The sequence below is a fragment of the Megalops cyprinoides genome, chromosome 21, assembly GCF_013368585.1.
Source record: "Megalops cyprinoides isolate fMegCyp1 chromosome 21, fMegCyp1.pri, whole genome shotgun sequence".
NCBI lineage: Eukaryota > Metazoa > Chordata > Actinopteri > Elopiformes > Megalopidae > Megalops > Megalops cyprinoides.
Genome location: NC_050603.1, coordinates 22,353,321 through 22,375,577, shown reverse-complemented (window position 1 = coordinate 22,375,577; position 22,257 = coordinate 22,353,321). Strand labels below are relative to the sequence as shown.

General features: G+C 45.5%; 1 protein-coding gene across 1 annotated transcript in view; it reads left to right on the top strand.

Moving 5' to 3' along the window:
* vps50 (VPS50 EARP/GARPII complex subunit) overlaps nt 1–22,257 on the top strand; it is a 126,549-nt gene that overhangs the window by 39,273 nt on the left and 65,019 nt on the right. The window contains exons 10-13 of the mRNA XM_036555593.1: nt 2,263–2,305; nt 3,352–3,450; nt 6,771–6,911; nt 18,816–18,948. Coding sequence (XP_036411486.1) covers nt 2,263–2,305; nt 3,352–3,450; nt 6,771–6,911; nt 18,816–18,948 — 416 coding nt within the window. The remainder of the gene's footprint in view (nt 1–2,262; nt 2,306–3,351; nt 3,451–6,770; nt 6,912–18,815; nt 18,949–22,257) is intronic.

Below are 22,257 nucleotides of genomic sequence, written 5' to 3'. Positions count from 1 at the left end.
GGTACCCTTACCTTCAGAGCAGAGCATCTGCCACTCAGAAGTTTAAGACCCTCAGAGTCTCAATCTGGTTTCAGCCAAATTCCTTAATTCCTTAAGTCTCATCCTGTCTTATTGGTGATCAATTATGCAGGTCCTATTTTAGGGGAGAGTTATTTCGGAGGGAAGCTACTGTTTGAAGATTATCCGTTGTGTTCGCACTGTTTCGAAGGAGAGAAGAACAACTCAAGGGACTTTGTTGCTCTTCCGTTAACCGCCAGCAGCACAGTAATCAAAATAGGATGCATGGCGGTGTGTTCGGGGAGTCGGCGGAAAACTCATTAAAACATGATTGCGTTTTACCCCCAAAAGCGGTCCAGGGCCCAGAGCAGTCACGATACAGTCTGCTTGGCAGCCAGGCTAAATGAGTGATTGGTTTCAGTGTTTCTGTTTTCCTCTGGAACGTGTGAGTGGGATGGAAAAATACTATGTGTCAGCACCACTATAAAAAGGAGGGAAAGAGTATTTGCAGGTGACCTCTGATAGGTTTGTTCTTCAACCCATGGGAAGGTCAAGTGCCAATGCACATTGTAACTCCCCTCTCCCTCCTCCTCCTCCTCCTCCTCCTCTTCCTCGCTCGGCTGAAAGAAGGCCTTGACTGCTCTTTGTCTGTAGTGAGCGCGCTCATTTGGAGGGGCCGGCGAAGCCCCCTATCTCGTTGGCTTCTCATGACACCAGGAAGCTTGGAGTTAAGAGAGATAATCGAGAAAGCGACAAGCCCCAGATGGTCCCTTCAGTCTCCCTGGGAGTGCCTCTGTCAGAAACCTCAATCAAGGCCTTAGTTTTGAATTCCGTCTGATCACAAACAAGGCAGGCAAAAGCTGTTCTCCACCGCCCGCCGAGCTGCGCTCACTCCAGAAAGGAGGAGGTGCTCGTCCGATCACCGGATCTGGGAGACAAGACCCACAGCAAACCTCCCATGGAGGCACCGCGTCACATCGATGTCAACAGTTTGCCACGGTGCAACACACAAGCATGCTTTGCTTGCGTTTGAATTTCCCAACTTAACAGAATGTCACGCCCCTCTTTGGTAATACTGAAGACACTTGGCTCTGTTTTCCCAGAGGAGTATCTTTAACCACACCGTGTACAGTGAGACGCGTACACCAAAAAGGGCTAAGAGAACAGAACCCGTTGCATAAATGATTCTTTGAAGGCGCCCCGCGGTCCCCCAGCTTCCTGGAAAGAAACATCACGCTGGCTTGGGCTGCCATCAGCTGCCTGTGACCGCCCCGCAGGGTTCCCAAGGTGCCCGTCATGCCATTCGTCAAACAACACGTCAGTCGATGTGCCTTATTTACATAATACATTTTACACGAAGCGCCTTTCTGTCACACGCAGTGAGTGATTCCTCATATCATGTCTTTGAGAATAATATGGACGTTACTGCCACGTGTCTGTGAGGTGAGAGAAACACTGGGTGTTTCTTATTGTGAAGCTGACTGTAAAAACTCCGGCTCTCGGCTTGAGTGCTGAATACTTTAGCATAATTCCCACTCTGTTGACAGTGATGTGTGACCCATGCGCGCATTCCCAAAAAATGTTTCGCACTGAGTCACTTAGAAAGCAGCAAGGGTGTACAGTGAGAACAGGGCAACCCAGGGAAAGTGTTCAGGTGGATGCATGGTACCAGTTGTTAATAAATCAACCATGGCTATCGGCTCAGTGTGCCAGGATTCATTTTGAACTGCCCATTGACCTTATTGCAAACAAATGTAAACATATATTTACATAACATGACTATTGTAAACCAGCCCTTCATCTTGAAGTGTTAGACAGAACTTGTCGCCGTGTATTTCTATTGTGAGAATAGATTGGATGTTCTGTGTTCTGGAACTGACTGTGGAAATGTACTCTCCTCCTCCTAGTGAATTGAATTCAAAGCAACTCGTGTGTGCTATCCCAAAAATGTTCAGCAGTTAGTCACCTGGAAAGCACCAAGGGTGGTACTGCGAGGACAGTAAAACCCAGTGAATGTACTCGGCTGAACACACAGTACCAACCATTGCTATTGGCTCAGTGTGACGGGATTCATTTTGAAATGGCTATTGATCTTGTTCCAATCATATGTACATTTAAAATTTGATTTTTAATTTGATTATTGTAAAGCAGCCTTTCATTTTTAAGCATCAGTCAAAAATTAGCACCATGTATTTGTGTTGTAAGAGAAAGATGGATGTTTCTTGCTCTGGAACTGGCTATAAAAATATACTCTCTTTTTCCTAGTGAGTTGAATTCAAAGCTTCAGGACACCCTGGAACAAATAGAGGTACGCTCTCTGTTTTTGTCATGTATTATGAATGATAATAAGAATTGTATACTCCTGTTATGACTATTTATGCAATAAATAGTCTAATATCATAAGCAGTACCAGCATTAAATGTTGCCATTTAATTGTAAATTCAAATGTTTTGACTTCACCTATCACACGAAGTCTCCTATCAGTCACGTGGAGGCATTGTGCGATAATATTTTACCATGCAGTTACTTTACAAATCATGTAAATTATGAGAGCGATTACACACCTGGGTAAACTTATTACCATAAGTCATCTGTTTAATCCGAGGGAAGCGCTGTCGCAAGACACGGGGATAGCACAGTCTCAGTCATTTCAGTGCAGCATGCTAATGATTATCCAAACACCGGAGGTGGGATTCTTCCCCTTCTTGTATTCCCTTCGCTCCTGACGCTCCGTTTTGCGCACAGCCAAAGGCCGCTGCTGCCCCCCTTTTTCCCAGCAGCGCCTGCTTCATGCGTCAGCGATCCGCCTCGCGTGGCAGACGTAAATTGGAGCAGCTCAGTCTTGTGTGAAGCTCTCCGCCTGCGCGCCGGATCCCTCAACGTAATTCTCGCCCTGTTGACGGCGGCGTGCGACCGATGCATGCATTCCCCAAAAATGTTCAGCAGTCTGTTTCCTTGAAAGGAACACAGGTTGTACTGTGAGAACTGTAAAACCCAGGGAAAGTGCTCAGTTGGGCACACAGTACTGGTTGTTGATGAGTCAACCATTTCATGGCTCCGTGTTCCAGGATTTGTTTTGAAGCACCTGTTGAACATGTATTAATGATATATACATTGTAAATGATAACTGTGATATAAAGCTGCCCTTAAATATCACCACTCAGCATATATTTTTTTATTTCTCCTTGAATGTCATTTCCCTTGAATGTTCCTTACTCCGAAAAATGCACATGGTCCATAAATGCACAAATTATCACACGTCAGGCAGAAGCATGCTGAGAGCTGCCTAATGATTCTGACCCCTTGGTTCATGTTGGCCGTGATCCCATCGACCTCTTCCTCCCCCCTCCACAGGAACAGCTGGACGTCGCCTTGTCGAAAACCTGCAAACACTTTGATGTCACCCACTACACCAAAGTTCAGCTGGCGTATACCCTCCTGGGAAAGACGCAAGTGAGTGACTCACCCACAGCATGCTTACTGCAGAGCTTTAGTCATTCTCTCCTGGCCTGAGTTTGGGGGGGGGGGGGGGCATTGATTGTCACGTTATTATTGTCTTCCCAGAGCTGAATGGAGCAGTTTTACTGAGTCTGACACCGGTTTAAGAAGAGCCTTGGAAAACGCACTCCTTTGCCCCTTGTTCATCCTTCTCATAATAGGATGTGAACGTAACTGTTTTCCCCAAAATCGTTTTTCCCAGACATGGTATTGATCGTAAGATGAATAACTGGATCCTGAGAGTCTGTTTGGTACTCTCTCTCTCCCCGCCAAGAGTATTTAGTATTCCTTGCAGTTTGTCCCCTCTGAGCAGTATGTAGCAGAGCAAGATACCCTTAAGGTTTCAGTCTGTGTCCTCAAATAACATTTTGTGGGGAACGTTCGTTGTGGTTTGCTCCTGTAAAACACTGCACGTGTGTGTGCGTGTGTGTGTGTGTGTGTGTGTGTGCGTGTGTGTGCGTGTGTGTGTGCGCGTGTGTGTGTGTGCGCGTGTGTGTGTGCGTGTGTGTGTGTGTGTGTGTGTGTGTGTGGGTGGGTGAGGGCTGTCACGCATGTGATCATGAGGGGGTCGATCTTAGATTTAAACACAGATGTACAACTGAGCCACCATTCTTGGGAGCATGTGAGGAACGAATTTCCCTGAAGTCTGTTGTACCTGTGTGACAGGAAGGTATGCAAATCACTGCAGCCACTTGTTGGCGTGTTGTATGCTTCTCCCTCTGATTCACAGACATTACATTACATCACAGTTGCAGGGCAGATGCTCTTATGAAGAGCAAATTGCATAGTTTACATGTCATCCATTTGTACAGATGGATGTTAACCAAAGCAATCTGGATTAAGTGCCTTGCCCAAGAGTGGAACAGCAGTGGCCACCTTGGGAATCGTACCAGCAGCCTTTTGGTAACAAGCCCTGTGCCTTACCACAGCGCCACACCGCTGGCCTGAATCTCTGTCTTTGCCTGGTACTGCACGATGCTTTCGAGGCATGCGAGAAAAGGGAGCAGGGTAGATCTGCTACATCAAGCGCTGTCTGTTGCCAGGACGCAGTGACGCAGAGGCTCTCATGAGAGGGAAAATAGAGAAATGACGTCAGCGGGACCAGCACGGCCTGCACAATAGCTAATAGTTCTCTAAAAAATACATGCTCATGTCTGATACAATAGATCTTCGTAAGTAGAAGGCTCCCATTGGCTGCTGTTGATTCTGAAGGGCCAATTACCAGCAGAGACGGAGGGCGCCTTGCCGAGCCATCCTGCTTGGCTTTGTGTCGCTGCACATGAATGTTGAAAAACCTGATTGTTGACCTTCTGTCTTAAAAGCTAAAAGCCCATCAGAAGAAGCGTTCTCTGGACTGCTAGGAGAGCCCTTTATCGGGAAACGAACGCACACACCCATTCAGCGTTTTCAGGCGGCGTGAGCGACATCAAAAGCAGAAATGCACGTCCACACGATGTTTCGCCTCCAAGAGAGAGCATTTACGCCCCACAGAGGAGTAGCGTTTCCGGCCAAGCTGGCCCGTCTGACTGCTGCTGACTGAACAAGGGCACTTCTGGTTGTTGCCAAGGGTTTGATCTTGTTGTTTACGGTTACTCTAACAAGCCTGGCCCCTTTTTGTTTATTGCTGCCATTATTTACCGTGTGCTTACATGAGCAGGTGGCCTGTTCGGAAGGGGGCGGAAGGAATTAAGGGCAGCAGCGTGGCATAGTGGTAAGGAAGAGGGCTCGTACCTGACAGGTTGCTGGTTCGATTCCCCGCTGGCACTCAGCTGTTGTACCCTTGGGCAAGGTTAACCCACAGTTGCTTCAGTAACTATCCAGCAGTATAAATGGATAAGCAAGAGTAAGTTGCTCTGGATAAGAGTGTCTGCTAAATGATAATAATGTAATGTGATGCTGATTGGTCTCGCAAAGGGTGCTTTCACCAGAAGGGGGGGCCGGAGCTGTGCTAGCCGTGTGCGAGCTCGTTAATGAAGCCCTCGTGTGCCGTTGAGAGCGGTGAAGGGTTCCCGCGCCTTCAGGCCGCGGCACCCCTGTTCGGACGGCTCCTCCTCCCTTCGATTGATGGCTTTGTTGTTGGTGGGGCCTGGAATGCCTCGTCGTCCTCGCTGACAGCTGGGGTGGTGGGGGGGGGGGGTAGAGAAGTTGTGCGGCGCTGGTATTAATTTAGAGGTTAGGTACGTGACAATCGGACCTCTTCGGGGATTTCGAGCCGGGTCGGCTGCCAAAGAATCCGCCGGTTCTCGGTCGGTGCCATGTGCCGATCTGTTGAAATTCTCACAGAGGGGCCTGTTTCGTTCTTGTATTTCCTCTGCGCGCTCCGGGAATAAGGGTGGACCCGTGCGAGAGGATCTGGGGCGCTGTCCTGCTCACGAGCAGCGTGGGCATCCAATCTTAAGACGAGCGGGTTCGCGGAGGGGATTTGGGGGAAAGCGGATCTCGCAGGCAGGGGGTATCGGAGCGAGAGGAGCGATAAGTGCTCAGTGCTGGGGCTATGCCCAGCTCTCGTATCCTGCGAGCAAACAAATAAATATAGGCAGCAATCGTAAATCCCCAGCAACGCTGGTTCCTCTAGGGAGCTAGTGAAGCACTGGACATAGTGATACTTAGGAATGCCAGCTCCAATCACAAACCGAATAATTCATGTTTAAAACGGCAACAGCAAAGTCAAGATAATCAGTTAATGTGCACCAAAAATGCTTTTATTTCATTAGAGTAACAGAAATCTTTTGGTGCCACTTGCATTTTTCGATTAATCACATTTCCATTTTGGTCATGCAATCATGCATACAATTTCCCAATATTCCATTAATGGAGCAAATGTGCTTTTCATTTCTTTTTTTTTTTTTATGATTCCAGAAAAGCTGGGGGGATGTGTTTTAAATTTACTATTTGTTTTTGCCTGGCCATTACCGAGTGGGATTTGTGATTGTACATTGCTTCAGGCAAATATGAGTATGATTAGAGGCTACTCCTCATACTCCAAATAAAAACCTGGAGTGCAGCGGGCGCTCTGGAAACTACCTTGCAATCCCCGTGGCCATCTTTGACCCCCACTAACAAACTCCCCTGTCTTCCACTCTAGTTTCACACTTTAGTTCTGCTTCCTTGTTCAGTTTGGAAGTGCAGTGCTATGGAACATTGAGTTATTGAATGTGATGTAATGTGATGCAAAAAAGTAATCTTTTTGTATGAGACAAGATTCTTTTTGTATGAGTCTTTGTGTTTGTGGTTGTTATGTGACCTTTGTGCACGATGGTGGCATCTCTCCACAGACCGCCATGGACCAGCTGCACATGCACTTCACCCAGGCCATCCACAACACAGTGTTCCAGGTGGTTCTGGGATATGTGGAGCTCTGCGCTGGCAACGCCGACACCAAGTTCCAGAAGATGCAGTACAAAGACCTGTGCACGGTGTGTACCGGACTCCCTGAAATCACCCCCCCCCTGGACACACACCACATTCAGACAGTCACAAGACATCTCTCAAGTGTCATTTCTTTCTTATTTTTTACCTAGACTTAAACTCTGTCAATTCCAGTGGCAATTTAGCGATTAGCCACCATAGGACAGTAGAGGCCCCCGTGAAACGTCCCCTTCCTCGAGCACATCCGCACTCCACGTGTGAACTCCGCTGCAAACACATGAATTCCTCAGACGTGCGAGCTTCTGAAGGCTGCTTTTGTCCGCCGATCATGCCGAAAATACACTGTCTCCCCGAGAGGGAGCACATAATGACCATCCGCCCGGCATTCTCAGAGGCCGTGAGAGACGCGTGCAGGGGAGCTTCAGCGAAAAGGCGGGTTCCCCCCCTGAGCACTCGGCAGGGTAATTTATCACGGTTATTCTGATGAATCGTCTCTTGAAAAGGCTCCCAGTGATGTATTACGCTCACCGCATTCCACACCTCCGCCCAGACTCCTCCAGCCGCGTTCCCTCGCGTGCACACTCATCCGGACTCATCCAACTGTTGTGTCACGACCAAAATATCTGAGTGGGCCGCCCTGAGCCCTTTCCAACCCTTATTCTTGCACAGGTGAAGAAAAAAAAACGATATAAAATGGGGCTTTTTTCTTTGCATGTCCATTAGACAAAATTCAGGGCCCGTTTTTATTTACAGTGCCTACCTTGGCCAGGAGATGGCGCACCCACTGAGGTTCAGAGAGCTTTGGGCAAGAGCACCACTGTGCAAGAGGGATGATCAGAGCTGGTTATTTCCACAGCACCGGAGCTCACGGGGTTAATGTGCTGTCTGGGATTACAACCTGAAAGCAAAATGAAAAAAGACGGGACCTTTGGCTGCCTGAATCTGCGTCCCCAGATTATCAGATTCTCTAATTCCCTGAAAAGTACCACACAGCTATGTGACCCTTGGCTTCTGACAAAACAATGGGGCGTAATATAGCATTTTAATTCATGTTTATTTGCTCCTTTGAACTTGGAAACGGGAGTGTTCTCTATGCATACCCTGTACCGTGTAGATACACTCCCACACGATAACGTTCGGCTTCAGCCTGCCTCTCCTGGGTGCCAGTGACTTAGCAGAATAATCGTGTTAATTGCGGTCCTCTGTGGAACGTGATTAGGAGCCTGTTGGGACTGGTATGCAAATTGAATTAACAGTGGAGCATAATAAGCGATTGTGTCGACGCCTCTCCGCGCCTTAGCGCGCGGAAGAAACACACGAGCAGTGGATTCGGTATATTCAGCATCTGGACTGGGGGCACGCTCACCAGATATTCAAGGCTCTATGGCTTTCGATGGGGGAGTGGGGAGTGATTTTTCTCTCCGTCCTCGAAGACTCCAGGCCAAAGCTGTTCTCGCCCCTGAATGCGCCCGCAGACCGGCTTTCCGAGCAACCAGCCGCCTTTAATGTCAGGGGCTGGACCTTTGGCCTCACACTGGTGCTTGCCCCTCAGAGCGGCTTGGTCTGATTCAGCATGTCATGTTTGCTGTGGAAGCTGGAAAGACTCCAGCCTTTCAAAGGCAGCTCTGTGCCCTGTGTGTAATGTATATTAATGGTTACAGCAGCAGGAAGTATGGCCCACTTCAGATGACAGCCAACAATGTTTTGCACCACAGAAAGACACGAGTGTGTGGGTAAAATCCATTCATAAACAAGGCGGCAAAAAGCACATTTCAAGACAGCACGTCATTTCAATTCATTATGATATGTCATTTTTTTGTTGCCTCGAAATAGGACCTCCCTAACTCGGTCCTGGGGCCCATAGCATGTTGGTATTCAAAGTAGTTCCCCAAGTGCAATGAGCTGTTAATTGATCTGTAGTCTGATTTGGCCATTTGCATCAATCTGCCCTCCGAGGCCACATTATGTAAGAAACAGATGTGCGACAAAGTACAGTCAGAAATGGTATCTGACATTTATTCATGGATTTGCCAAGAAGGCGTATCAGTCTTTGGACAACTAGCACATCATTTTCCATAATGTGCTCTGTGGCTCTGCCTTAAGGAAGACACTAAGCTTCCTTGACTGATTTATTTGTTCCTGGTATGATGGACTGACTGATAGGAATCGATTTTACTGAATCTAAACACCAGCCAACGCGCAAATCTCCGAGTGTGATAGTGAGAAATGTTTACACTTACACAAAATGCAAAGCTTGTCTCCAAATGAATTATGCTTGAACCTGCATTTTACCTGGCATTTTATCTTGTTCATCATGGGTGTTCTCCAGCGTGACTTAGCTCCTTCTGTATTACCAAAACAAATCGGCAACTCGTTAACATGTGAATAGAGTTGCAAATAGGGGGGTTGGGTTTGCGCTGTCCTGACGGAACTTTGTCTGTGGAATGTGCATAACTGTATATTTCACTTATTTTAGATACCTCTCACACGATTATTTTTTTCATTAGATTTATTTAAAAGAAAACACTTTGAGGTTTCTGTCAGTGCTAATATGATGTTTATACACCAACGCGGTATGAAGCATTTAATCTATGTTTAAGATGAAACTGGGGGGAAAAAAATCTGCATCGCTGACGATGCAGCAGACTCCAGAGGGTTAAAGCAGCTTAGCCAGTGTCAGTTAAACCTTTCTTTTTTTCTACTTTGTCACTTGAAAGACAAAACTGCACAAGCGTTTACATAATTACCTTCATTCATCAAGTAATTAGCTGACATAAAATCAAACACAAAGGACACTAAACAGGGACCAGTTTTTTTCCACTTATGCAGAATAGGTAATTATTTTGTTTTTACTTTTCTATGAAGACGTGTCTTCTCAGGGTCATGCCATTTGGTGCTAAGGCTGCTGTTTAATTTACAGCAATCAAACGGTATATTCTTGAGTTATTCATCCATGCGATCGAGTAATCAAGGAGCGAGGGACCACCGAGTCCATCTGACCAATCCGTTTTTCCGGGTTAATTTCCATGTCAGCGGCCGAGTACGTTTTCACGCCAAGGCAGCCGTCCTCCTCACGCTCTGCTGACGTGAGCACTATGCAAATCGCAGTTGCTATCGCTTCTGGGCTGTGCACCACACAACCGATTTAAAAGTCAAAGGAATCAGATGATGTAGAGGTCATGTCACTGTAGCGAAGGGCGAGAGCAGTCACCCCACCCGGCCTCAAACCCGGGTCTACGGGGTACCAAACATGCGGCTTTGACCACGACGCCAAAGAGCCAGGCTCTTTGGCATGGCAGTCAGAGCGCATACTCAACCGTAGTGACGGCACTCCGTCACACTGCCCTCCCCTTTAGGAAGTGCGCACATGCGCTTCACACACTAAGGCGTCCCTCGCGCATCCCCCACTTCGGGGTGACTGCTCTCGCCCTTCGCTACAGTCACATTATGAGAGGCCTTATACATCCTACATTAAAGTCCTGTAGCCTGTCCCTCCCACCCTGCACCTCCTTGCTCTGTGACATGCCACTGTGGCACAGGAACGCATGGCTTGAGTCCTTGAGTCCCCCAACGTCCTCTGTCAGCCACACTGTTCCTAAAATGGCCAGTCAGTGTTGTGGCAAATTTAGGGAAGTTGGGGACAATAAGGGTGTTAACATATGAAGGTTTCAGCAGGAGACTCCAGTATACAGACCAGGGGTTGTTTCTCAGAAAACAGAGGAGTTTACCTTTACCAAATTGCTTCAGTATATCTAATTGCAATGAGAAGTAATTAGAAAATTAGTCATTTTTTAACATTTGAAAAATGAAAGGGAAAGTCTCTATGTGGATGCGCCAAGCATGCATGAAGGTCATGACCCGCACCTGTCTGATTTATAAATGGCTGGGATGTCCAGTCACTCTCCCTGGTTTTTATTCTCTCAGAGCAAACCCAGGCTCCTTGTTCTCTTTTCTCTTTACTCTTGTTTTTTTTTTTTTTTTTTTTTGCCACATTGTTTTGTAAAGCTGACTGTCCTCGAACCTGGATCTCTGTTTTTTCAGCTGTGCTGGGAGTTCACGCACTGAGGGTTTATTTTTCCCATGGTGCAGTATTAATAAGCATCCCTACACTTTGCATTTTTTTTATTTTTGCCTTGCACAATTTAACAAGGAGAATCTTCCCTTATTTGCAGCAGCACTCTGATTTGATTGGCCGGATATTTTAGTTTTGTACAAGCCCTTTGCTAGATGAGTGTACAGAATTGTCCTTTTTTGTAGATGTTTGGTTTTTAAAAGGCTGGTTTAAAATTCACCTGTCATCTGTTTTTGACAAAGGACCAGATCTAATTGCAATTCATCTGCATCAATTTATAGGGAAGCCAATGGCTAAGGAAGATAAGAAGATCAGGGCTTACTAGGGGAGCTGCAGGTCTGTGCACAGAGGATGGAGGTCGCAGAAAAATAACAGAATATATACCGCACAAGCTGTGCGTGTGTGCTGAGAGAGGGATTTATCTGTGACAGCCAGGGCCATGAACCCTCTCTGGGTGTCAGTAGAGCTGACTTTCTCTTTGGAAGATCTCAGAGCAGAGGAAAGATTCCATGGAATTCCAAGTAGTGGCCTTCCTTTAACCAGCTTTGATTAAGCTCTTCGGCTGAGATTTTTTTTTACCCCCTCCCCCTGTCCACACTAAGGAGGTAGCCAGAGGCCAGACAGCAAGAAGGGCTCAGCTTGCTATGGCTGGGGTGGTAAGTCAGAGTAGATTAGAGTAGCATTGACCTGGATGATGCTATGTTGTTTATTGGGGGGAACCTCCTAAAACATGGCCAGTCAAATCCTGCAGCTAGGGGCACGTACAGGAGACTAGCCTCTGAGTGGAGTCCAGACGGCCTTTGATCTCCATTGCCGTGTAGGCCAGAGACAGTGGCAAGGAGTTGACATCCATGAGTGCAACGCCATCATGGCATCCTCAGTTAACGCATTGGGAAAACCCCAGCCATGAAGCGGATGATCCTGTCGACCTTTCGGTCTCGGACAGGGCCAGTTTGCCCATAGCGTGCTGGAAGCGCTGTAATCTTGGTGAGTTTCCCACATGGGTGAGAATCTCAGTGCAGTGAAGGTATGATTGAAGTGTCAAAAAAGGTCCCCACCCACCGACCTCTTACCTTTACCCAGCAGGGAAGAAGAACTCTGTATTTTATTTTGCTCAGAGGAAAATGTAAGGATTGGCCCTAACACAGAATTCTGGCTCCATCTCCCCACTTTCTCTAGGGTAAATCAGCTATGGCTAGCACAAGAGTTATATGCACCTTGCTCTGTCTCTGCCTCTCTCTCTTTAATATTAAAATCCATCCATTAAGTCAGGGTGAACATGAGATTATGTGAAGACATGCATAGCTGTGTAGGACAGATGAAAGTTGCCCCGCAGGCAAGGGGCTGTTTCATTAATCCCCCCGTTAGCTGCAACTCCAGGCACTCTGACGTCCAACGATAAGAGAGGAAATACGGGCGGCGTGGTGGGGGCGATTCATTAGCGTTCCGTACCAGTGAGCGCCAAGACGTGGAAGAGCACATCCATCCAGTTGCGGCGGTTATGGAGAAATAACAGGAACCTGGGCCTTGAGTATGAGCCATCCCGGAATCCACGGTTGGAGCCGTTTGGGTGCTACGGGACAGGGGGGAGGGACATTGGAGCTCCCAGCAGCGGACGGGGGGCCTGGGAAATGTTGAGTTAACGAGGACAGTGCTGTAGTTTGGACGCCGCACCGGGTCATGAAAACACGGCTGCAGCATCTTGCCTGAAGAGCCCCTCTCATGACGTCTCACAGTGGCATGGCAGGAGTAGATGAATTGTTGCAGTTGTTTCCCGCAGGATCTCTTGCTCTGTACTTATGCCTTGTGTGGATTTTTGCTCTTTCAGTGGATGACCTTGGAACAGGGGCTCCATTGGATTTGGTGCCTTTTGCAAAGCGCTTCATTTCTCAATAGCAGTCCTTTTTAACTGGGACGATGCCGTAATCTGGATGCCTCACAGTTTAGTTGCCACACCTTCCCAGCATCTTAACCAGCCTGGATAACCCCACTGGTCTTGGTATAGAGGGAAGAGGGACCAACACGATGGGATCAACTCCAGTGTCTTTGTAATTTGTCCAATGATATTATGTGTGTGAACCACATGGTAAATGCCAAATATGGTAATGTCAATGCCAGTGCCCAGCAAACAACTGTCAGATGGAAGGAGAGTTGGTGGGGGTTTAACTTGTCACATGAAAAATCATGGCTTCCCCATGCTGCTGTGCTCAAGTAATGCTAGCCATTCTCTGGAAAATGAGCAGAATAAACAATAGACATATGATCTGACTTTACTTTACAAATCAGCAGTGCTCTGGGAAACAAAGACAGCAGTTTGTGTGAAGTTTAACTGAAATATTTCACAACTGGCCAAGTTAGAGACATTAAAAAGGAGCCTTTCAGATGCTGACCGTTGACCTTGTTACCCAAACATTGATCAGGTTCAATGATGAAAGGTAAACACAACAGTGAAACCTTTGTGACCCAGCACTTTGACCTTGTGTCCTGAAAACTGACAGGGTCAGAGAGATCAGTGCTGTGAAGTTTCATAAAGTCCCATTCAAAACCCATGTTGTACACACAAATATACTTTCTTGGTGGTTCTTGGAATGTTTGAGTTCCTCACTTTGAAGGTTTTTCATTTAATTACCTTTTAATAGACCCATTTTTCGTAGTTGCTGTACCCACGTAGCAGCTTCCATGTGTCCTTTGTCTGCCACTGTCTTAACATTCCTTTGATCAGAATTTATATGACTATTCTAGTTCTGATACTGTGGTTGCGTGGTGCGTGTTGTGACTGGATCAATGCAGTGCAATGAGATTTGCCTTGATGGAATGAATCTAAGACAGAACACTGCTGGTGCTGCAATTTTGCAACCTGCTGACAGCAATGAAACCTTTTTTTCATATATTCAGGATATTACTATGATCCAGTCCCAAAGTGGAAAATGAAATGATGCAAGCTGGGAAAAAAGAGGAATCCCCATTCAAATGTAATGTGATGAGATTCAGGAAATCTATTCAGGTCAAGACACATGAGTGAACATCAAGGTCCCGGCAGGGGAAAAAAAAAGTGCAGTCGGTCCATGATGCATTTCAAAAGAATGAACTCAACATGTCAGACTTTGAAGGCTCACTCTACTGAAGTGATTTAAAAAAAAAAAAAAAAAGAAGTATTACCATCTTGAGACCTGGGCTGTGGCGTGAGTCTACTTCACCCCATTGAAGACCACTCCCCTTCCTGGTGGAGAGCCCTCCGGGCGCCTGGGCCCGCTCCTACCGGAGCCAGAGATGTGATTTCTCATTATCCGTCTTCCTGCAGATCAGCCAGACCGCTGCCCTTTTGCTGAGGCTCAGTTGCTTGGCAACATCCTCTGATTACACCCCCGTAGCAGCGAGTCAAAAGGCAACGGTGAGCAATTGATAGTCTGGTTGGGATCTTTAATGTCCTTGGCTCGTCGGGGAAGCATTTGTGAGATGGACAGGCTGCTGTCACCACTTATGTGACGAAACCCACCGTCCCACTCTGCCCACTCCAAAATCCTTGTCCGCCGTTTTTCTAATCCCCAAAGGACGACGCACTTAGGTCTCTAAATGGAAAGAACGAAAATTTGAGCACCACTCCTAATGACTCCAATTACAAGTGGTTATTGAACGATTTCTGGCGCAAAACCTTGAAGGTTATGTTCTGTTCGCTTTGGGCTTCTCATTTCATATTCAGTGCGCATCATCCTCAAGAAGGAGGCTCTTCTTCTGAAGTGAACATGAAAAGAGCAACAGTTTGTCGTTTCAGAGGATTCCAATCAATCAAAAGAAAAAAATAAATTGGTCGTCAAAGGAACGTGTGATTCATGCTTCAATGAATAATGGTAAATATTCTTTAATGCGTGAAGACCAAAGGAAATTTCCGGGAGTATAAACTGTTGAAATATTCTAAATTAATAGGTCTCGCGGTCAGACTTATTGTCAGTGTAATATTCTGTGTGCTGAAGCATGAACATTATAGTGCAAAGTGTTTTGTATTGGGATTCTATGATGTGCAGCCGTGCTTTATGCTTGAGGAGATTTAACTCCGGCAGACGTGATAATGCGATGGCCGTACTTGACTTTAGTGCAGACGTTGTGCCAGGGATTGCGTCTTTATCATGCATAGACGCTGTGAGTCTTGCCGCTGTTCAGAGCCAATGTTTGTGTCGGTCGCCGAGGCAAACGGTCTCAACGGCCTGGGAGAGGCGTGAAATTGTACGCCTGGAAGCGCATGGCCAACCCAGCCCCCTGCTAGCTGGCCGTGCAGCAATCTGCGGCGTCCCTGGCGCCGAAACGTGGGAGAAGTGGAAAAGAGTGGGATTCTGTGAAACCAGAGACCTCCTATTGCTCAGGTGCCGTGGGTCTCTGTGGCACAGATTCAGCCGCCACCGGTGGTTTACCTGCAGCCCCTTTTACTCCACCCCGCCGTCAGTGCTGTATCCCCGAAGGAGGCATTGTCTGTGTTTGCTGAGACCTCCCCCCAACCCCACCGGCAGACTGCTCTCAGATCAGCAGGTTGTGAGGGGGCGCACGGATGCCTACAGTGTTGTTTCATCACAGGGGGAACCAAGGACAGCGCTGACCAAACAGAGAGAGAGAGAGAGAGCTGCCTCCGTGACGACCTCCATCCTTGTATTTGTCTACACGACCACCACTGTTTTCCCAGAGACCCGGACCAAGGGACGATTTTGAAATAAGAGCCATTCTGGCATGTCCAGTGTTGTCTTTGAAGCAAGTCTGCTTTCCCTCTTGTGCTCTTTGCATCTACATTTAAATTTTTTTTTTTTTCTGTTTCGTGTTCGTTTTTTTTTTTCTTTTTTCCCCAGGGTTGAACTTTGTAGAAAAGCCTGTTTCTTAAGTGGCTTGTCATTGATGTCTTTTGAAATACCAGAAACCTCAGCCGAGGGTCGAAGGCTACCATCCTATGAGGGATATTTCCTGTCTAGTCTTTGTCTTTCCGTTTTTATCTTTATTTTTTTTAAAACAAGTCTTCCAACCATCCTGAAGGATGATTCATATTTTCTTCAATGATCTCCCTAACAAAACCATTATAGAATGTCCTCTTATAGAAGTGAATGAAATATATATAATCATATACAAAAAAAATATGCAAATAAGTTTTACGTGTTTTTGCTTAATGACATGAGAAATGGCTGCATTTTTTGTACATGATTATAATTATGAATCATTTTGGTCTTAAAGAGGGTGTTAAAATCCACAGAATGCACCATTATTGAAACATAAAAATTCAAAATTGATTTAAAAAAAAGTAAGTTCAAGGAATGACAAGAGGGAAGTAGAACAATTTTTTTGCACATATTTTTTTTTTATCATATATTACAGTAAATTATATAGGTTATACCTATACACTTGATTTTATAACCTTGAATGTATTTCCCAGGTACAATTACATTCCTTTAGTTCACCTGAAAGAGTGCAGTAGCATGGTGGACATGCTAGAACTTTACAGTAACCGACATCCATTTGGGAACTATGTTTTACATTATAGTATATCTAATCTTACAGAAGGAAACCGATAGAATGAGAAGTTCCAGCACAGCAATGGTGCATTAAGGTGAATGTTAACAATAATACAAATAATATTAATACCAGAAATCAAAAGTAAGTGTCTATTAATAAGGCTTGGAAGGTTTGGTATGCTTGATTGAATATTACAAAAATAGATGATTCACAAAAGTGTTGGAATTTCAAAAAAAAAAAAAAAAAAAAATTTGGCTGTGGATGCACGCTCTGGATGGCGGGGGCGTAATTTACGGGCAAGCAGTGAACTTGTGAAAACTGGAGAGAGCCTTCAGACCGGGGAGGCGAAGAAGGCCCATGCATAAATTGTTCTAAAAACCACACATCTGTTAGCTTTTCCACCATCGGGGCCGTGTTGCTATGTACCGCTCTCCCCTCCAAAATACAGAAGTGTGGCGTCCTCCCCGGGCCGGGGTAATTTACTGAGTTCGAAGGGAGCTCGCAGAGCTCCGGCAGTTGGCTCTGGTTAAACAAAGGTATGGCGGTATTCTCGCTGTGCGCGGGATTGCGCTGACAGGGGATTTCAGAAACACTGATAGATGTGTCTGTAATTGCAGGCCAGCACTACTGCCGAGGCAGAAATAACAGCAGTCCGGGCGAAAGAGGCGAACGCCTCAAGTCCCCTCGTCCCAGCGCGGATTTGACGAACGGCGGTTTACGCAAACCCCTGGGCCGTCTGTCGCCAGAGTCGGCTGGCCAGATCGCTCTTCAGAGCCCTCTGCCCTTTTCCTGAGAATTCACACAGCCTCTTCCCTTCCCTAACGGCCAGTGCGAGTGAGACTTCTCCAGTCTGACACGTCACGTCGAGATTAGAAGCCTCCTGTCCATGAGTCGGAGCGATTCATCTCCCATGAGTTACTCAGCAGTTTAATTTATCTGTTTAATTAGAGTTTGTCAGCCCTTTTCATCATTCCAGTTAATGTAACATTCCCTGACTTTCAGATTTACATAGGTCAGTATGTCAAAATTAAATTGGGTGTGTTGCATCTGTAAATATCCAACATTACAGGGAGTTGCCTTGAAGAGGAAAAAAGAAAACGCTTAGATGTTGTCAGAACAAAGACTGTCATTCATGTGTCTTGAATATTGCCTTCAGTCAAGCATTCAGAGTTAATTATTGTTCACTGGAATATTCGCGACAATATCAATCATTAGGCTATTATGAAGCATAACCCCACAGTGCTCTGGTGAGAGAGCTGCTGAACTGTTTTGCTGTAGCAGTTTCAGTTTTTACTCATTCAGGACATCATTAGTGGGGAATAGCTGTGCTTTTCTGGTAAATTGATTTTGCCTGGTTAGACACTTATTTTTCCCCAGTAAAATTGAGATGTGGTGTTTTTATAGTTAAAACTTCAGTTTTAAACAGCCACTTCCAGCACCAGTTTCACTAGGTTTCCAGGTCAGAGTCAAATTCCAGTCCAGTCAGTTTGAATTCCATTTAGTTCCAGCCAATAACAATGTGTTATAAATGTATTGTTACGCATGCTTGCCCATTCATGCCTGCACTTCTGGAATGACAGTTTTTCATTGCGTAGATGCAGGGGCAAATAATGAGATGTATAATGTTAATGTAATACAAAGTAAAAATATGAAGCCAACGATGAAATCAAGTATCTTTATTTAACAGTTTGGTTAAATAAAGTGGTGGTGTGAACCCATATGACGATGACAGTACACTAAACATTATCATTATTATGTCTGATCATAATCATAAATTAGGGCATTTCTTCATTCATACCTGGTCTGAATTCTGTCTGCCACAATGAGTGTCTGAGGTGTGCTAAAATGTGTGTAGTGTCGTACGGATTGACTCCATTTCCAGGAGTTTGTGTGTGGAATGGAAATTGTAAAGGATAACGTCTATGTTTTGTATTACAGTGGCAACACAAACTGTAATCCGTGGTTACACCTCTTGTTTGTGGTTATTATGTTTTGTACATAGCACAGCACTTAAGGTACAGATAGTAGTTTCTGCGTTTATTCAGTTGAACTCAAAAGCAATATTTACATGCTTATTCAAAGCACAATATCCAGTCCAATATGGGGAATCAGCATTGAAGCGAAAATCGGAATTGGGCTGAAATGAAGCGGAATTGAGAAGTTCCTTTCTCTTCAAAAGGCCAATTCCAGTGACCTGATGTTTTTCAGTTCCAATTTGGACTGGAGTGGAGCTGACTGATAAATTCCAAACCCATTCAGTATCAATCACAGCTCTTTACCAGCAAGCTTGTCAGGGTGCAGTGGCTCCGAACATACCTTTGCATTCACCAGAAAGAAATGTGATTTCTGAGGTGGCGTGAACTTACCTCCACACCTTGTGTTCTCTTTCCAGCACATCACTCCAGACAGCTACATCCCGTGCCTGACTGATCTGTGCAAGGCATTGTGGGAAGTGATGCTCAGCTACCATCGGACCATGCAGTGGCACGAGGAGCATGACAATGAGGAGGCGTCACCTGCACCAGGTGAGCTGTGCCCCTGACTTCCTTTGAGCATGAAGCACCAATGTAAGACACTGTGGCCTCAATAGCGGCAGTATTCAACAGGGTTGCACAGGCCCATGGCCATGAAGTGCAGACTCTTTTATCGGCTCCCCTAAATCAATTTAAGGTGAAGTGGCACGGGGTCATGTTTCATTACAGCCCAGACTGCTGAGCATTGGATAGATTCAGACGTATCACGATTGCTGTTCATTGTAGGAAGCTTGCCCATATAAAGGCAGCACTGGTTGTGTAGAGCGTGGAGTGCAGCAGTCAGCACAGTAATGAGGACTGCCACAACTTTAATGCTTTGGTGTGATAGAGTTTTCGCTCTTCGTAAATGGTGGTTTCATGCTGGGCGTGACTCCAAGGTCGCTGGCAAGGACCAGAATAGAATACTGCTGCTGTCAATCACTGACACGGTTATTGTGAATGCTGTGAATCCCTCAAAAAGAAATATTGAAATTTGCATTTTAAAAGAGTTGCAGAATCATTATGAGGATATCATGCGATGTTTTAATTAACATTTCTGCAGGGACACTTAGGGCTGCTCTTTGAAATATGATCAATAGTTTACCGGGCATACGTCATTGAAAGAGTGTGTCTAATTGGAGCTTGAAACTAATTTTAAGTTTTCAGGATGAACTCCATAAATGAACCCCAGGGAGAATGTTCAGTCGTGAGAAGCTTTGGCACATAGCAGGCTCCAAGTCAATGGCTCTCACACGGATGAAAAATAAATGGCTGGTTAGTCTAACCAAACACCTTTTCTGGGTTTAATTTTCACACAGCAACACCACTGCTGTGTATTAATGAGTTATATTGCTATTATTACTAGGTGTTACTGTATTAAGTGATGGTCAAGGTTTTACCCTAATATAAGTATATTAAGGACTAATTCTGGTCACATTTAATAAATAACAAACCTTCCCAAGGTTTCCCATCAGTATTGTCTTGCTGTTGATGATTCTGGACTCTCAAACATCAGTGACATGCATTCATTCATTCATTCATGCATTCATGCATTTTTCCAGGAGATCCTTAGAATAATACTTCTTTTCAAAGAAATACCTGGCCAAAGCATAACATAATATTGGTGTATAATCAAAAACATGGTACAAAAATGATTTTAAAACAGGAGCAGTGCAAGAGATATTAAACACAAATTGATGAAAGCTGTAGTGGTTGTTATGAGTTAAATTTATGTAAATGATGCACTTGCAATTTGCAAAAGGTTTGCAAAACTCTAATCTGGGCTATTTTCGGGCATGTCCCAACACCACAATAATGTATAATCATTAAAATGTGGTAGCACAAACCACTATGGTAGCACTATAGCTTAAACCTCCATTTTCAAAGTTGAAATGACATGCAAGATGCACAGAGGTCTAAGAGGCCGGAGCTTCTGCAAAAAAGGAGAAACAACTGCCTGGTCCTGGAGGGTCAAAGAGTAAAAGACTGTGACCAGACCTCATGCAACCGTGAGAAGGAAGTTGACTGCAGATGTTGCGGACATTGTGAGAGATAAACATTGACCGCCAACAAAGGACATTTCCAGTAAATATGCCATGAACTTCTGTCTACATTCTAGATGCAAACCTTCCAGGTTGCGAGAGTGTCATGTGCTATTGATTTTGCTGGGCATGTTGCATGCGAAAGCATGTCATTATCCTCTCCTCGTGTGTCGGTAATTGTCCTCCACTTGACCACACTAAGCTAGTTGATAGTGTTTGGGAGGGGAGGGTGTAATGGTCTGAAAGTGGTCCCAAAAATGTCCCCTCTTGTCACCTATATCCCTTGGTAGTGGACTGCAGTTCATATAATTCATGCTAATTAGTTCTCACTAAACACTCTTCCCAAGGAGAAAAAGAGCCATTTTTCGACACGGTCAAGATGTTCCCGCAGGGTCAGATGTTTTTCGGCTCTTTGCCATCTCAACAATACATTAGGCACGATTTGTTGTTTTTGTTTTTACCTTATGTGATGGCCATTTATAATCAACTCTAAGTCTACATTGGGCAACATGGTTTCAAAAGGCATTAGTCATCTATGTGGTCTCTGGTTACCTTAAAAACCTATTAAAAGCATATCGAATACAGGTCACCTACATGATAACAAGGGATGCCAGCAAGGCAGAATTAATGCTTTTGAACGGTGCTTATAAACGGGGAAGCAATTTGGTAATATTCGGCTAAGCAGAAGAGGGGAGAATAATTAAAGCCGTTATTGATGTGTGCCCCCCGTTCGAGTCATGCTGTTTACCTTTCCAGAGGACTCCTCTGTAATTAAATGAGAGCTTTCCAAGGGAAACCATGCAAGGTTCTAATAAACAGAGCATTGCATCGCATTACTTCCCTACCAGTCAGCTTAATCCAGGGAGATTTGCTTAGATTACATGTTGCACATTATCCATTTGTACAGCTGAGTGTACGCTGAGGCAGTTCAGGTTAAATATCTTAGTGGAAGGTTACAGTTGCTCCGCCCCCCAGGCCGCCCCTCATCCTACCTGTCAGCTGAGTTGTGAACCTGGGACCTTGTGAGAGCAAGTCCAGTTCCCAAACCCCCAGCTCAGCAAAGCATTACCCAGCAGCCCTGAACATGGGTTTGAATTGTGAAAACACTGAAATTGTACTCTCACAGTTGAGTAAAAGATTGCAAGAGGGCAGAGAAGGAAAGACATGTTTTCTGTTTGTGTTTTTCCCCGGCTTAGGGGAATAACGCAATCGAGGGAACAGCTCTGGCTGAGTAAGATGGTCCGAGTCGTCTTCACAGGGGGATAAGCGCTAAACCCTCCTTTGTGTCATCAGCCGCAATTTCATTGCCTGGCTTAGGTGTCAGAGCCCAGGCCTGCCTGCAAATGAGCTTCCCCAGTGCCGGGAAGTTTTCTGTCGGCTAAGGTGTATCGTTGAGGAAGTTTGTGAACTGAGAAGGTTGTGGCCTGATGGAGGTGGTGTTCGATCTGCGTTCTGAAGGAAAGCTGCCCGAAGCTCAGCGGTGACGCAGCTGCATCGCCGTTGTGAATATGTCTGCTGGTTTGATTTTTGCTCACTTGTGTGATTTATTTATTTTGTACAAAAAGGTGGAAATAAATGGAAGCACTACATAAAAAGGTGACTTGAAGATAAAAACCCAAGATGGGGTTCATGACATGTGATCTTAAATTAAATCCAAATTCACCATAAATAATATGAAAGTAAACAAAATAGTAAAGCAGAGAAACAAATTTAGTGAATGGAGCAGTACAATTAGTTTTGCCTTCTCATCAGTGCTCCTGGCCCCTTCGCTTCAGTGCTG